The sequence below is a fragment of the Phaethon aethereus genome, assembly GCF_964289735.1.
Source record: "Phaethon aethereus genome assembly, chromosome: 9".
Taxonomy (NCBI): Eukaryota; Metazoa; Chordata; class Aves; order Phaethontiformes; family Phaethontidae; genus Phaethon; species Phaethon aethereus.
The window spans coordinates 26,654,415-26,671,148 of NC_138585.1; the positions used below are offsets into that span (position 1 = coordinate 26,654,415).

The 16,734-nt window shown below is 51.0% G+C and overlaps 1 protein-coding gene across 4 annotated transcripts in view; it reads right to left on the reverse strand.

Moving 5' to 3' along the window:
• Positions 1-732: 732 nt before the first annotated feature.
• LOC309408022 (schwannomin-interacting protein 1) overlaps positions 733-16,734 on the reverse strand; it is a gene marked incomplete at both ends in the record, with an annotated part of 130,187 nt that continues 114,185 nt past the window's right edge. For all 4 annotated transcript variants that reach the window (XM_082003729.1, XM_082003727.1, XM_082003728.1 and 1 more), the window contains 6 exons: positions 733-784; positions 2,254-2,347; positions 3,807-3,930; positions 4,499-4,696; positions 5,353-5,470; positions 8,655-8,773. In XM_082003729.1, the coding sequence (XP_081859855.1) occupies positions 733-784; positions 2,254-2,347; positions 3,807-3,930; positions 4,499-4,696; positions 5,353-5,470; positions 8,655-8,773 (705 nt within the window). The remainder of the gene's footprint in view (positions 785-2,253; positions 2,348-3,806; positions 3,931-4,498; positions 4,697-5,352; positions 5,471-8,654; positions 8,774-16,734) is intronic.

Consider the following 16,734-nt stretch of genomic DNA (forward strand, 5'->3'; position numbering starts at 1 on the left):
AACTCTACAAAAATCCTGCCTTCTCTCCGTAATCTCATGTGCTTGGCAAAAAAAAAGGCCCTTTCTGGTGATGATGAATTAGGAATGGCACATTTAGTGCATCACCAGAGTCAACCACTAGGCAACAAAAAGACGTTATCATATGAAACAATTTTTTAAATTTTTATTTTACATATTTATACATAAAACTTTCAAGGTAACTCTCTGAATCCAACCGAATGTTAATAGCACATCTAAAAATGAATGTCAGGTAGTCAACATTCACAAAATGTTGAAAACTGATTAAAATGTACATATTACTGAAAGCTACAACTTCACTACGAGGCAGGCATGTATTTTTTTGACTTGTATAGCACCGTCAAGTACAGTTTCTTTATTTTAAAACTACAGTGAAGAATAAAAAAGTAGTCAATGGTAAAATATCGTTCAACTGAAAATCTCTAAACAAACAAAAATAAAGTTAAACTACCCTCTCTTCTCACCCGTGATTTATAATGTTATAAGTACTGTACATTTTTTGTAATAATATTATTAAAATGCCTGATATTTAGTGGCACGAGTAAAAAAATTAAAATAAATTAAGAAGCAGAGGCCAATCACCGGACATAAAGCTTCAGACATGGTCAATGACTAACACTGGTTTTCTCGTGCGCCGCCGCGGGCATCAGCGCTTGGACACACACAGAAGCAAAATGAAGTCTCGCTCGAGCTCTGCTCCCGGGGCTCCGGGGTTCATTTTGCCGGCATCTTCTCTGCCATGTGCTTCTGCTGGCTTTCGGCGTGTCTGGGGGGAGGAGAGAAGCTGCGTGATTCACTGCGCCGAGGGGAGGCGGAAAGCCAAACCAGGCACGGGGCTGCGCGCCAGGCCAGCAGCCGCGCCGTGTCGGCAGCGAACCAGAACCAGCGCTTCCCCGAGGAAAAAACAAGCACCGAGCGAGGGATGTGCAGTCTCTGCCCAGGCTCCTTCCCCGGCGAGAGGGGACCGGGACTGGGCGAAGGGGCGCGCAGAGGAAACCCTTCTCCGGCGCGGTTTTGGGTCAGTGGGGGTCGTTTCCTTCTCTCCTGCAGGGACGGCCGGTGCGTTCGCCCCACGCGACATGGGGACGGGGACAGCTGGTGCCCCCCGCCACGCACCAAGGCCCCCACTGTGCCGACCGGCTCCCAGATGAATTTCATTTACTGAACCGCCACTAACTGCATTTAGGAAGCAAAGCGTTTCCCCGTGCGCAGGAGCAGAAACAGAACAGATGCGAGGTGGCATTGGCGTCCGCCCGCCGACCCAGCTCCATCCCCCATCCCAAATCCCCCTTTTTGTCCCTTGCCCTTCGTTAAGGGGAGCAGCGACGGCGTCTCCCAAGACTCAGAAGTGACAACCTGCCTGTGTGTCCTCGGGGCTGCACGGGAACTGCTCCCCAAACCCCTCACGGCCATCCCAGCTGGTGGAAACTTTTTCCAGGCAGAGCACCGTTAAATCCCAACCAGCTGCTATGTTTAAAATAGAAACAAATTCAGGCCGTATTTTTTGCAAGCTTAGTGCTTTGGTTCTGAAACCCCAGTCCTTGTGCACTGACAATAACCACTATCATCTTTTTCAGCCTTTTTTCCCCCACAGCTTTTGATATTTCTTAGTGTTTCTGCAGCACATCGCTAATTATCTCAAAGGGAAATACCTCATAAGCCTTGCTGCCCAGGAGATGGAGTCCTGTAGGAAACCCACCTATATTCTCCAGGGCTTTATGTTTTGTTGGCTATTGAACATTAATATTTAAGAGATTCAGAAATTCTCCCGTTGGTCAAGTCTTCCTGGCAGTGGAGGCAAATGGGCTGTAGCTCACCCCAGAGAGAGGGGTGGGGTGATGCGGGGAGCCGCTTGGATTTTCCTTGGATGCACTGGGAGCTTGCAGTATCGCTCCTTCCTAGGCTCTTTTTGGGCTTGGAAAACACCAATTCAAGAGCGTGCACCAACACCTGCATTTGGGGAGCTCTTGAAAGCCGCTGACGGTCTCCAGAACCTGAGTGCCTTGATTTCTTGTTTTGGAGGAGAGCAGCGTCCTGCTCAGCCCCGCTCCCCACTTCTCATTCGGCACTTGGCAGAGAAACACGTGCCTTGCAGCCCACAGCGTTACCTCCTACCCGCCTTTGATGGCAAAGGCTCTACTAACTGAAATTCTGCTAGAAGAAAACCCCGATGCGCCGCTGACAGTGAGCTGGGACCTGCAAGGAGAGAGAAACACCCCGAGGAGCCACCGTCACCTGGTCAGGTCCTCGATGTCCACCAGCATCGCGTCCTGCTCCGTGTGCAGTTCGTCCCGAATGAGCAGCAGCTGCACCAGCTCCTCGTTCAAGCCTGGCACCGGGGAGAAAGGGAGTGAGTTTGTGATGTGCTGGGGGACCCCGGTTTGGGACCCGTCCATTGTCCTTCCCCACCGCGTTACGCACAGGCTGGTGCGGAGAACCAGGAGGGATCTCCCGAAAAGGATGCCCGTTTTCTAGGATAAACTGTTAAGCCCCTTGCTCCCTCCTGAAACTGCTCAATGCAGCAACAAAAATAAAGATGAATTTCTCAGCTCTTGGAATCCCGCTGGTTCAGCTTCCACTCACTTTGTGGGCAATAACCCTGAGCAAGAAACAGGCTGCAGAGAGCGGCCGAGCCGCTCGCCCGGGCAGCCTCAAGTTGAGCTTTGTAATTCCCTGCGGCAGCGCAGAACACGCTGCCCACCCGCCCTGGTTTGGGGTTACTGTCCAAGCCGGCCCCTCTGTGCAAGAGGGATGTTTGTGACATTGGATTCTTGTTCGGGCTTGTGTCAAAGAGCAGGGAAGAAGAAGAAGAAAACAAAAAGAACCCTGTGAAAAATTAACCTGCCGGCACGAGCTCCCCTGAAGGCTGTACCTGCCCATTGCTCACTGCCAGAGCTGCTTAAATACAGCTGTACTGGTTTAACGCGTCTTCAGTTTGGGAAGAAAGCTCAGTGTTAATGACATTAACACTTATGCTCCCATACTTGAGTGCTTTCTGAAGTGAGCCAAATTAATGAGCGTATTTTTTTTTTGCCTTTGCAGCACAAAATAACAAATCATGACTCAACGGCACAGCTCTGCATCCTCAGCAGGGCTGCCTCCAGAAAGGATGCCAATTAACCAACGCCAGTAGGGAAGGAGCAGCACAGCAGCTCCCAACCAACCTTTTTTTTGGACCTACAGCCACCAGAGAAGTCTACTCCCAAAACTGTTAATTAATTAATTAATTGGAAGATGGAGATCCCTTGGGGGGGGGAAAAAAAAACCCCTGGATCTTTTGGAGAGGGCAAAGACTGGTGAGGTGGTTGGGGCACCATCCCTGAGGGCAAACGCAAGGACCTGTGAAGCGTGTTGAAGCGCTGCAAGACTGGATTTACCCCGGGATGTTTGCTAAACCAGAGGGTTTTGGTTTTGATGCCATGGCATAGTGTCACATGAAGATGCAGCCATAAAGCCACAATGGCAGGTGCTTCCAGGCCAGGCAGGCTTCCCAAGACTACTTTTATCCAACCAGGTTCTGAGTTACACGTGGGGTGTTGGGTGCTGGCACAATGCTACAACCCTCCTCTCTTACGGAGCCAAGTAAGCGCTTTGGGAGAAACTGAAAGAAGGAAAGAAAAAAGCCAAAAGAGCCCAAACAGGAGAGAACTCCACCTCCAACTACCACGGCGTGCCTCTTCTGCATGCTCGTGTTACCGTACATTTGCCAACATTTCGATGTGCATCCTGGAGAACTGTTCTCAATTAAATGGGACATACCAAAGAATAATTAAACAAGTACGACTTACTTTCTATCTGTGAGTGGAGATCATTGACTATCACTTGTAGCTGCCCAATAGTCATGTCTCTTAGATCAGTGGGTTTTAAACTTCTCTTCATCAGGCATTCACTTATATGAGGCATATGTGGCAGCTGAAAAGAAATTTTCAACTTTTTAATGTTTTCTTCCAAATACGTATATTCCTGAGCAGCAGTAGTTTGCATTGAGGCCTCCCCCTCTCACAAGTTGCCTCAACAACTTCACTGAGAGTACCAAAAAGAGCTGAAACATCTACACAATGCTTGACCCAAGCCTTCTGATCCACCAGCATCAGCAGTGGGCTGATGCAAAGGGAGGCGAGGGCTATGGCGAGCAGCGTTGTACCAAGGCAGGAGCGCTCCAGCACAGGATCTGATGGGCTGGGCTGAGCAGACTACACCTTAGAGCATGAGCAGCACCATGCCAGCCTCAAGGCAGTAACAACCTTCACGCTGATTCACATCTCATTCCCTGCACCCATCCTGCTCCCGTAACGCCCTGATCAGACGACCCATGTTGAACCTTCAGCTCCTGACTGATGGTCCCTATCTCCTCTACTCCTCTGCACGTCTACAAGCACCGTCAGCAAGGACCACCGGCCGCTCTGCATCTCGACAAGCAAAAGCAACCAGCACAAGGGCTGGCGTTACCCCCACGCGCCATCCCACGGCCCCCACTTACAAGATCTGCTACTGGTGATTTCTTCCTGTTCTGCTTTTCCACCTCAACTTGCATTTTGGCCATGGGCTTTGCCATAGCCAAGGCCATTTTGGCTTCAGCTTGGAGTTTCTTTTGCCTGGTGAGGAAATCCATGTCATCGAGGGATTCTGACTCTTCCTCCGTCGTGTCTCTGTCAGAGTAGGACGAGCTCTGCTTGCTCTATGGAAGCAGACACGCAGCCGTTACAGCCCTGTTGCCCCAACTCAGCCACAGCAAAGAAGTTTGCTGTCAGCTTAACCTATTTTTGTACAAGTGGTATCTTTTCTACAGAAAAGGTGAAGAGCACTGATTTTTTTTAAGATTTTAATCCACAAGATCATCTTTAAAAATCAGAGTAATTCCCAGATAGGTCCCCTTAACTATTAATAGCAACTCGAGCACTTCAATGGAAAGGGAAGCCAACCAGATCAATAGGTATTGAAGGGACAAACTTGTTAAGCTGGAGGAAAACATCTGGGGATTCTGTGTTATATTCACAAAGGAAAAGAGAAGGGGAGGAAAGCTGCCAGAAGCTGATACCACTTCGTATCCATTACTGCCCTGATAATTATCAGAGCCAAAAAGAAAGGGAGGAAGGAAGGAAGAAGGAACACCTTCACACGAAGGCATCTGCTCTACAGCAGCTCTGTGCTAGCCCGGGGCGGTTTGCTATCTGCCCCTCAACCTCTCGCATTTCTTTTATTGATAGCTGAAGATGCTGCTCTGGGGTTTAGCAGCGCTATTTTAATAGGATCAGCTCTTTATCAGCTTCCATTGTGGATGGCCTCATGGTTTCCATGCTCGGGAGCCCCTGCGGGATGGGCTCCCAGACCCACCATGGGCGACAACGGCGTGTCCAGGCTGGTTTCTGTCTTGCTGTCATCAGCGTCACTGTCCTTGTCGCTGCCGCTGTCATTCACGAAGCAAATCTGCAGGTTCATCCCGCTTTGTAATCTGCAGAGGGAAAGGGAGAGGTGACACCGCAGCCCCCTCGCGCCGGCACTGCTGCCAGCAACCCGTGGCTCTCCCCGCCGCGCCGGCGGGTTACGTGGGAGCGCCGCCAGCAGCGAGTCGTTCGTGTTTCGACAGGATGCTCTAGTCCTGATTTTGTATCGGCCTCAGGAAAATATAACCATTTTCACTTTTTTGCCAAGAAGACGGACATCCCCCACCCAAACGCCAAGCTGGGACCCCCAGCCCGCGGCGGCAGGGCACGGGTAAGCTCCCGCTGCTGCCCAGCGCTGCCGTTCCTGAGCGGCAGTTCAAATGGGAATGGGAACTCAGCGGCTGGGTAACGCTAATGCTTCTACCACCATCTGTTGATGAACTTCAGAATTACCAAGACGCTGCAGAACTTTTGTCATCACGGGTGGCTATATTATTACATTAGATAAAATAAAACATATAAACAATATCCATTTTACATAAAATGGATAATATATAAATATATTATAAATAAAATGGATAAAGAAGATACTTATATTTTCCATCTAAATATATAAAATAGAAATATATTGGTATATAAAACAGAGAAACAACATATATTATTATATAAAATATTATTATATTATATAAAATAACATGTGAATGATTGAAACTATTCAGAAGGGTAATAAATAAGCCTGTCTGTGGCCAAGAGGCACTCATGTACCGCAAGAGACTATTACTGTGTTTTCGGAAGCCTGCCGACCCTCCGTGCCATTGCCCTATTTGGACAGGTTAAGACCACCCGAATTCACACCCCCCCCCCGGAATGATTTTCTCCGGGTGCGGTGGGTCAGGGCAGGGGCTGAGAGAGGGAAAAGCACTTCTGCAGCTGAGAGCACCCCAGCTTTCGCGCAGACAAGAGTCACCCCCAAGGGCAGGTAGTCAGCCAGGTAACGGGCGTTTCGGCGGCACTGGTGGACGTCCCCAGCGGAGCATGGCACGCCAAGCTCCGGGTGGACCCCACGGCTCCCTCTGCTCAGATCAGCCTCGGGGAGCAAACAAAGGACCAGAGTTTTTGGACAAGAAAGTGTCGGTGAAAGCCCCTGCTGATGCGCAGAGTGCGGAGCAGCTCTGTGGCCACCAGCCAAGCCCATGCACCGTGGGCTCCCCAGGACAGCTCGCCCACCTGACACTGAGGTCAGGCCCCTTTGTCTCCTATAAAATCTCCTCAGGCTTTGCACATTTTCCAAATTCATTAAAAATTAACCTCAGAAACTAGAGATTTTGGGAGTGAACTCCACCAGCCTTCTCGGTGCATCTCCCCATCGCTACCTGCTGAAGACAGGACAGACCCCTGCACACGCTCTGCTGCCTGTTACTCCTCATTCCCAGTGCGGGGGGACTTCTATCACCACTTACAGACAGCAAACTCTTCTTTTCCAGTTATTTTAGTGGAATGTCTTAGTCACTATTACCATAAAATAGATAGCATTAATAATTGAAATTGTTTATGATGAGGGTGGTGAACCCCTGGCCCAGGTTGCCCAGAGAGGTGGTGGATGCCCCATCCCTGGAAACACCCAAGGTCAGGCTGGACGGGGCTCAGAGCACCCTGCTCTGGTTGGGGATGTCCCTGCTCACGGCAGGGGGTTGGACTAGATGGCCTTGGCAGGTCCCTTCCAGCCCAAACTGTTCTATGACTCTATCATTCTGCACAACCTTTTAAGCCGTGGTGGACAGATGCAGGTACCCAGCCGGGGGAGCAGGATGCGCCCTTGGCTCGCCTTGAAATTGCATTGCGCAATTGAGCAAGCGCAAAACGTGGGCCTGCGGCTCACGCGCCTTTTGAGAGCGTGACCCCAACGCCTGAATCCCACCAGTTTATGCTCTTTTATTTTCTATGCAAGCATGAGGGCAACGGTCCTGCAAAGGTTCCCGTAGGTCCCGTAACAGCCAGCGTGCAATACTAATGCTTTGCCTGGACTGTAAATGTTAACAAAACGCCAAAGTGTTCAGGTACAGCTGGTAATTTCTCGTGGCACAGCTGCCAAACCTTCCATGCAGCATTAATTAGACCCGCGCTATAATTACAAGATAGCGGCTCCTGGTTTAGCTGTAACTACACAGAGCAAAACTGTTTTCCCTTTCAGATGACTTGCAGTTCAATTTAATTTCACAATGGTGCCTCTCTGGTGTAATAACAGTATTCCTCCTGGCTTTATGCTTCTCTAGGACTTTTTGCTTCTCCCACACCATGGCAACAGGTAGATCTTCACCCCCAGTGTGGGAGGCGTTCGACGCTTTCCAAGTGCCACGGGTTACTCCCTGGCAGCTGAATAGAGTGTATTTGATGCAGAAATCTTAAAAATCAGAGTGAGGTATCCATGCTATGCAATGTGTCAGCCCCGGGGATGGAGCTGTGTCCAGTGAGCAGAGCCTGCGCAACAGAGCACGCAGACGTGGGGGAGAGGCAGGGAGCCATGTTAAAGCTCATTTTTTCCATTCTCTGGCACCTTCTGTGCATGAGATTCATTGCTCCCCACTGCCCTGCTGTCACCAGGGCTAACTACCAGCATCAGAGCTATTTCCAGTGGGCTGCCACCTCCTGAGCCACCGAAGGAAGATGGGCTTTCCCAAACTTGTGTTTTTTCACCAGCCGTCACCACGCTGCCTGACCCAGGAGTGGTGGGACCATGGGATCATCCTCGAGCCCTGCCCTGCACCTGCACATCTGGCATTAAATCAGACATTCAGGCATCAAAATTCTCAGTATTTTGCAGCTCAGTGTAAAGAACTCCTTGAAAAACAAAATTAATCAACTGTTTCCAGGACAATAACTCCAGTTGTGCTTTCCTGATACTTCCACCACCGTTCTTGGTATGCCCAAGTCCAAAGGCAATGCTCAGTTCAGGGCAGAGATCCTAAATGAAAACTGAGAGCAGACCTAACTCAGCAAAACTCATCTCATTTCCTTTATCCTCTGAGCATCCAAATATCTCTTCTCTACAGGTTTAAGCTCATATTTTAGCATATTACTTACGATTATTTACATAACAGACAACTATTGCATTTGGAGCATAAAATGTTGTTCTAAAACAAGGAAAATTCAAGAATATAGCTGCAAGCAAAAAGTGAGGAGTCCTCTGAAGGGCAGGTTTCAGGACATCCCACTGGAGGCACCTCCAAGGAGGTTCTGGGCTGCCTGGCTTACCGGGAGGAGAGGCTCGGCTTGCCGCTCTTGCTGCAGCTGGTGTAAAGTCCCGGGCCATCATCGAAGAAACTGCCCAGAGCCAACTTCTGCCTGATGGACTCCCGCTCATTCTTCTGGGCCTGAAAGGGGAGGGAGACAAGAGAGGATGAAGCCGCCGGTCACGCCAGCGGGCAGGAAGCAGAGCTGTCCCACCAGCCCCACCGCCATGCTCACGGCGCCCAGCGTCGCCCCTGCTGCCTCCCACGCTTGGGTGGGCCACGTAGCCCATCCCAGCAGGGAAGCCCATCTGCATCTCTCTCTCCATGTACACAGGAGATATACAGGTCTATGTACACACACGTCTGATGTGCACCCATGTATCTGTACCTATATCCATATGCAGCCACCGAGGCCACACTTGCACCATTAGCATCTTCCACTTCCCTGAGCAGCCTCCAAAACCACACAATCCTTCTTCTGCCAGCGTGCTTAGAGATGTATTTTTAAACATTGCCATCAAATTATCCACAGTTTAAAAAATGTATTTTTATGTGCATGTTTTTTTTTTTAATAACGACAAACTACAAAATAAGTGATTTGAAATTAATCACCAACCAATGATTATGGAGATGACGGTGTAATCAATGTGCAATAAATTAAAATCACAGATCTAGAGCCAAAATTAGTATCAGTACTACCCTGGTGTCTGTCGCTAATGGATTATGTGCCAACGCTGACAACAAATTCATACAAGGTGGCAAGTTATTGATAGAAGGAACATTTTGAAGCCCTCAAACATTTCATTTTAAAATACCACATAATACCCGATCAAGAATACACAACAAAAGAAAACATAGCAGGTAAGCATGGGCTGCTTCCACAGTGTTAATTAATTAATGTAACTGTGCTTCCCATATTTCAGGTAAGTAAAAATAAAGCTTTTGATACAAGGAAGTGAGATATAACAAACTGCAAATTATTAACTTAAAATAGCTAACAATTTAATTCCAACTCCACTGCTGACTATGCCCATTATATTGTAAATCCCTTACCAAAATACATACTTCATTTGTAACCTAACTCTTTTTATTTAAAATATTTAAAAAATTAAAAATAACGCCCATGGCCTCAAGTGGAAAACCGAGTTTTCAGGTTCAGCTCCCGGCTTCCCACGTTCTACCCAGACCGCCCAGCTATGTTTTTCTACTTTGTTTTTTTTCAGGTTTCAATAATCGATGCCTCAATCACACAGAGGCAGTTAGATTTAGAAGAAAAAATAGCCAGCCCTGCTGGTGAAGGCAGCACAGTGGGAAAAAAAAAAGTAAAAATGTAGTATTTTCTAGATTATATACAATATAAATTTATTTATATACAATATAAATTTATTTATATACAATAAAATAACAAAAGTGTAAAAAAAAGATATTTTTCAACGGACTGAAGGCAGGGACAGAGTTGCCCCTGGCGGTTCCTCGTGCTGCCCGTCTCCCGGCGCACGTGGCTGTCTCCCCGTGCCAGCGGCATCCCTCAGCGCATCAATATTTCATGAAGTCACGGACATCGAGCCTCTCCGTTTTTCCAGCTCAGATGATCCTCTCCCACATCTTCCTACCTATTTCTGATTCTCCTTGTGTTCCGACAGAAGTCGGGAGCCCAAAGCACATCTCCACCTCCTCCTGCCCAGCCGGGACGGCACATCCCAGCCTCCACGCCGGCTGGGACCGCTCCCTCCCTCGGCAGCACACCCACCCACCCTGCGCGTGCCCAAAACTACTCTTCTTCGCCTTAAAACACACACAAACACAGGCAGACTTTCACACATTTACCCCTTTCAGATGGGGCTGTCTCTCCGGCTCTTTTTTAATTTTGCTCCATTTCCCACCGAGACGCAACCGCTCCCGGTTTGACATCTGCACGTTTAATCAACGCGCAATTTGTTTTCTCCAGCAGGTCGTTACCGAGGATACTAAATCACGCCGCTCCCAGGACCGAGCTCGGAATATCCCATTTGATAAACCAGACACAGGCTAATGACCATAAAGAAAGCAAGAGTCCTATTTGTTATTATAAAATAGGGAACAGTTACTAAGAAATAGATGATACCTAAGGGAACCGGACCTTAGGCTTTAGATAAATCACCCAACAGCTGCAGTATACGTCCTGAGCTGCGTACTGAAAACTATACGTTGAGAAGGAAAATTGCAAGTGGTTTTTCGACTATCAAATGTACTTACCTGGTATATAAAAAATAATGGATCAAATACTCAAAATGCAAAGGTACTAGCAAGAAAAACATAAAAGCGTGTTATTTAAACACGCATTTTGACACCAAATCAAAAAATGTATGTATTTTTGAAAGAGGGGGCCGGTGCGCAGCTGAAGCCTGGTTCAGATGATTGTTTTGAACAGAAGGCTGCTTTCTATTTTTCAGGCAAAACAGTTTTGGGCAGATGTTTTCCTTCTTACCCTTGACCTTCCAGTTTGGAAGGTCGACAGCTACCGTTGTTTAAGGACACAAATAAAAACACAACGTCAGATTACGGCCCTGACCGCCTTACGTGTAAAACACTTACACAACCGTTCCAGCAAAGGCAAACTGCTGGGAGATGACACACGACCACTGATGCTCTTAACCGCCCGTCCCCGACACGCTGCGGCACCCCAAAATAAAAAACCCAACCCGTTTTTGGTTGAAAGCCTGAATTTATCCAATATATGCCTTCTTCCCACGCACCGCCATCCCCGGGGCAGGCAGGGACACTGCCGGTGCTGGAGGCCGACCCCGACCGACTCGATGCAAGATGGAGAGCGGGTGATTTCTGCCGTTTTCTGGGAAACTGAGCAAAGTCACTACTGTGGCACTTACGTCACCTCAGAAGAGCTGGACTGCTCTTTTCACCTCTCCACGCCCTTTAGCACGCCGGCACCCGTACTAGCAGCTCCTACTCCTCACAGACATCACCCGAAACAGCACGTAGAACTCCACGTGGAAGGTTTCTTCAGCGCTGAGGTGTCGCGGCCATTTGCCAGGCTCCTTGCCGCGCTCCGGGGCCTTGGGTCACGCAGGCAGCCCCCGGTAATGGCCGCCGTCGGCCCCGCTGGCGCCGCACCGGCGGGTACCAAACCCGCACCAACACCAGGCGTGCCTTGCCGAGGCGCTGCCGGTCCGCGGAGCGGGATTACGCGGCGAATTACGGACGTAACGACAGGCGTCAGCAGCGCTTCGGCGGGACCCCGTCCCAGCCGGCAGGGCCACCGCTGTGCGATGCCGGGGGTGAAAAGGCAGCCGGGCGGGTGGAGGCTGGGTGCCGGGGCCATGCACCGGAGCGGGGCTACGGCCCGCGCCTGGCCCCGACCGGCAGCGCCAGGCCCCGGCCAGGCCACCGAGGCTATTTTTGCCGAGGTCTGTCATTACCAGCCATGGACAATTACTATATTTAAAGTTCCAGACCCATAGGCAGTGCCTTATTTTATCTCCGTAGAGTACAAGGGCTATTCTTGGATTTACAAACAGAAATCGTAACCGCGGGGCATCTGTTTTCATGTCCTTTTTCTTCACGGGGGATTTGCTGGCAAACGCAAAACCAAGCCAAACTTGCTTATCTCAAGCCACGTGGCAAACTGTCTCAAAACCCAGGGGTCTCGAGGTACGAGAATGCGTCTGGAACCATCCCTTTGCACTTTCTTTATCAGAAAGTGATACGAAGGGCAGAGGGAGGCAGGTTTGCCGCCCCGCGCCGGCGCGTTACACACCGCCGCGTGCTCCCCTGCTCCGGCACCCGAAACCCAGCGCCCTGGGGACGCCGCTGGGCATTTCGACCCGTCCCCCTCCTGCCACGAGGGCGACTGTCGGCAGACAAAAGGCTCCTTTTTGTCCCTTACCTTTTTATAACTCCCCTCCCCGGCCGGCGCAGCTGCTTTCCTGATGACGTCACCCATGCCATCACCCTCCCGGCTCATCTCCTTCACTCCCGGGTCCTCACGTGGCCGGTCAAACGCTCCCACCAGGGCATCTCAGTCCTTCCTCCGTTCTTTAATCGGCACCACGGGATCAAGCGCTCGTCCCCGGAGCCGAGACCTGCGGCGGCCCACCGCCCCCCGGCCGGGACGCTCCCCCGGCCCCTCTCGCCTCCCGGCCACTCCGGAGCACCTTGCTTTTCCCTAATAAAGTCAACGCCAGCGCCGGAGCCCCGGCCAGCTGAAGAGAGGGAGGCGAGGGCTGCACGGGCCAGGGAAGCCGCGTCCTCCTCCAGCCACTGCCAGCGCCGGATAAAAATAGCCCCGAGCCCTCGCCGGCTGCACAAGGGCAGGAAAAAACCCGGTGTCTGATGTCAAAATCCAAGCCCGGCGGCGTAGTCACAGCCAGAGGGGGCAGGAGGAAGGGGCTTTCTCCCGGGGTTTTCTCCGTGGCAGTTACCCTAATGAAATCCCAGCGGTCGGAAGAGCTGCTCACAGCTGGGGCTGCGAGTCCGGGCAGAGCCGGAGCGGTCCGCAGCCCTCGCACGGCCGCTCGAGGATGGGTGGTCCCAGCAACGCCGGCTGCAAGATGAAGGATCCACTCTTTAGGCAAAAAACCCACCAGAAAGTACCCCAGGAAGCTATTTCTTGGCTAAACCAGCTTCTTAAGGTGCAAAAAAAAGTCCCTGGGAATTAAGCAAGAGCTCAGAAAGGCACCCAGCCTTAACCTGCCACCCGCCTTGTGGGCTTGCAGAGCCTGGGGACCCCTGCGCCACTCCTGCTCGGGGGTCCAAGCTGAGAGCCCACCTCTGTCGCACCCGTCACGGCGTGCAACGTTTGCTCCGGATCAGCCACGGGTGGGCAGCCAGAGGCGGAGATCACGGGCTCGGGGCAGGCATTTCTACAGAGAACCCTTCGAAGGATGGAATTTTTGCCACAATTTCTCAGTGGTCCTCAAAACGTGGCATGCCAGCAACAAAAGTACTGGTTTCTGGTGCGACGTAACTATGCTGCATGCGAGATGAATAATTTTAATAGCCCTACGAAGTTTACCTGTTTAAATGATATATCCAAGTCATGCTGACAGCATTTCACCTAAAATGCATATTCTAGTTAGGTTACCAGCTCTAACAACATACAAATTTTGCATCACAGCATTACTCTGAAGTTTCAGGAAAAAACAGTAATAATAAACAGCGTTGCTTAATTCCATTCTTGTCCCAGGACATTGCTTTGTAACTATAATTCCCAAACGAAACAAAGTCGTTCTCTGGATATTTCATTATTTTTAGTTCCGCTCCAGCACTGACTCATTGTGTCCTTTCCTGCTGTTACCAAATTAATTTCCTCTCCTGGCCGTGGGGATGGATACTCACACAATAAATCTGGGGGGAAAAAAAAAAAAAAAATCCCATAGCCCGTGAGGAAGGATGTGGTGGCCAGGAGCTCCGGGCTGGGACCAGGGGGGCTGAGCCTGCAATCTGCCGAATGCACGCTACATGCAAGCCAGTCCTCTGCAAACTGACATCAAAGTCACCCCTAAGGGTAGGAAGCAACACAATTTACCAAAAATCTATTTCGCACTTTTCACCCACATTTTTTAACATGTTTTATCCCCTGTTCCAGGTTTCAGGCCAGCTCCCCTCTGCCCTGCCCTCCGAGCGGGGATGCTCCGGCACCAGCATCGGCGGGCAGCCCCTGAGCAGAGCCCACGGAGCTGGTCTCAGCCTGCAGTGAAAACCCCGTTCCCAGCAGCCGCCTCATTCAAGGCAACGGGAGAAAAGCAAACCTGGTTAAGAAGCGCGGCTGGGACCCCCTGCACCCCTGCGACTGTGGCTGGAGGAGTATTTGGGTGCCTTCCTCAGTGGCCAGGATCAGACCCAAGCCTGCACCCCTGGGAGGGGCATCCCCCCACTAGCAAAGAAAAGGCCAATTTAAACTCTGGATATCAAAAACAGCGCAGGGACCAAACCCTTTGGTGTTCAGCCCCATCCCCACCTGACGCAAAAGGCTGCCGCGGGCAGACGGGCAGCACCGCTGCCTGCACCGGGCCGCCCGGCAGGCACCCGCAACTGTCCCTCCGGCAACCGGCCGCCGCTTGAAACAGCCCCCCCATCTATTGCACGCAGAGGGTTTAAACAAACAAAAAAGCAGTGACCGGGGCTACGCTGCCAGGTACGCTCCACGTTGGCCAAGGACTCCTCGCACGTCAGATCGCATCAGTAGGAAACTGGCCTCCATGGCCACAGCCGGCCCTGCGGCTCCTCCAGCAGCCCACGGCAACGCTGGCGTGGGGGACAGGCGGCCACGGCCACCGCAGCCCGCTTGTCTTTTGATAGCGTGAAGGGAAAGCTCAGAACGGGCGTATCTGGAGCAGGTCAGCTGGGGTGTCCCTGCGGCAGGAGCACGTGTGGCCGTGGGCCCAGCGCCGTGGGGAACATGCCGGCCGGGGACGGCAGCGCTCAAGTCCTTCTTAAGCATGGCGAGGAAATAGGACACATCAAGTTTTATGCGCTTTAAGCACACGCTGATTGCTTATGGACAAGCAAGCAGCTGAATTTAACTCTACCGTGCATGTGTAATGCTCGCCTGAGTCAATGAAAAACCCTCCCAACGCTGTTGGGGCAATACTCCGTTGGGCGAGGAACCCTCACCTCTTTCTGTCAGAGCTCAGCTCCCACGCACCGCTGGTTACCAAGCCGGTAGATAAAAACCTAAATTCCCAGTGAAATTCAATGAAAGCACTCTGAGCATCCTCCCTGTCAAACCAGTGCTCACAGCCATGGGGCTCTTGGGCCGGGGTATGGAGGTGGCTTCCAGATTCACAGAAATCTCAAGATGCCAGAATTATTTCACGAACCTTTATTTTACTGTAAAGGTCAGAATAAATCTCTTCTGAAAGTCCCTCTGAAGCACAGCATCCTTCCAGCGCAGAGCGGCCAGCACAAGACACTTGGAACAAGTCCCTGCAAATTTAGGGATGAGATGGACCTTGCCCTCCCTCTGGTGATGCTTCCCGGAGGTTTAGCACACCAAGTGCTTTCCACCTACTTTGCAAAGGGGTTTTTTTGATCTCTATCTAAACGAGGCAGCCTTCAGCCTCAGCGCTCTATAATGCAGGCTTTATTTTATTTTATTGTACGTGATTTGGGGTGCAGGGTCAGTGTGCTTGGCCACACGAACTGAGGTTCCTCTGTCGTACCACGCTGCAGCGTCCCTCCGGCGCGGCAGCCACGGGCGAGGGGCCAGGCCAGCAGCTCTCCAACTCTGCCAGCGCTCCACGGTGGGTTTCGTGGCATTTGAGGTTTTCTCCAAGGCCCGTCTCTTGGGGTTATATTCTGCCATGAGAATCTGTATTCACTTTAATGAAAAAGATGATGACAGTCTGGTATTTCTACATGCCACAAAAGCCTACAAAACCCTGAAGATATAAAAAACCCGAAACCTAATAAAATACCTCTTTTTTTTCTTTTCTTTTTTTTTTTTTTTTTAATGAGCACGTCATATTTTAAGCTTGTGAATTTATGGACTATTTCTCTGGTTCAGTGCTTGGTGAGGCCCTGGGAGCGGCAGAGGCCAGCCAGCCTTGCCTGGTCCATCCCCGGGGCAGCCAGCCTGACCCGCAGCGACGGCAGCACCTCCCCACCACAGGGGTCTTTCTAACAGACCCCCCCACCAAGAAACACGCACAGACCTGGCGTCACCAAAGCAGCAGAGAGTCAATCAAGCCTGATGCACGCACCCGGCGCAGGTCCCGAGCGAACACACAGGGCTGAGCAGGATGCGCCGCACGCCCCGACCTGCCTAAGAAATGATTCCTAAGCAAATCAAATCTCATTTTTTTCACATCAGATTTTTTTTCTTTTTAATTGTCTTTGCACGTGTAAAGCCCGGTAACATCTCCAGAGCCACCCTCACGCCAGCAGATAGCTCAGCCCATGACCGATGCCAGCGCCCGGAGCCAACACCGGTTCCCATGGGCAACTGCCTTTTTCGAGACTCCCGGGGCACTGGCTGCCGCAGGTTTCTCCGTTTCTAAAAGCACATTAGAAATCAACCCAAGGAGACGATGGAAATCTAGACGTATTACTCATTCGTACGGTGGTGGGAAAGAAACACCGACGAAGCCGGCAACAGCGCAAAG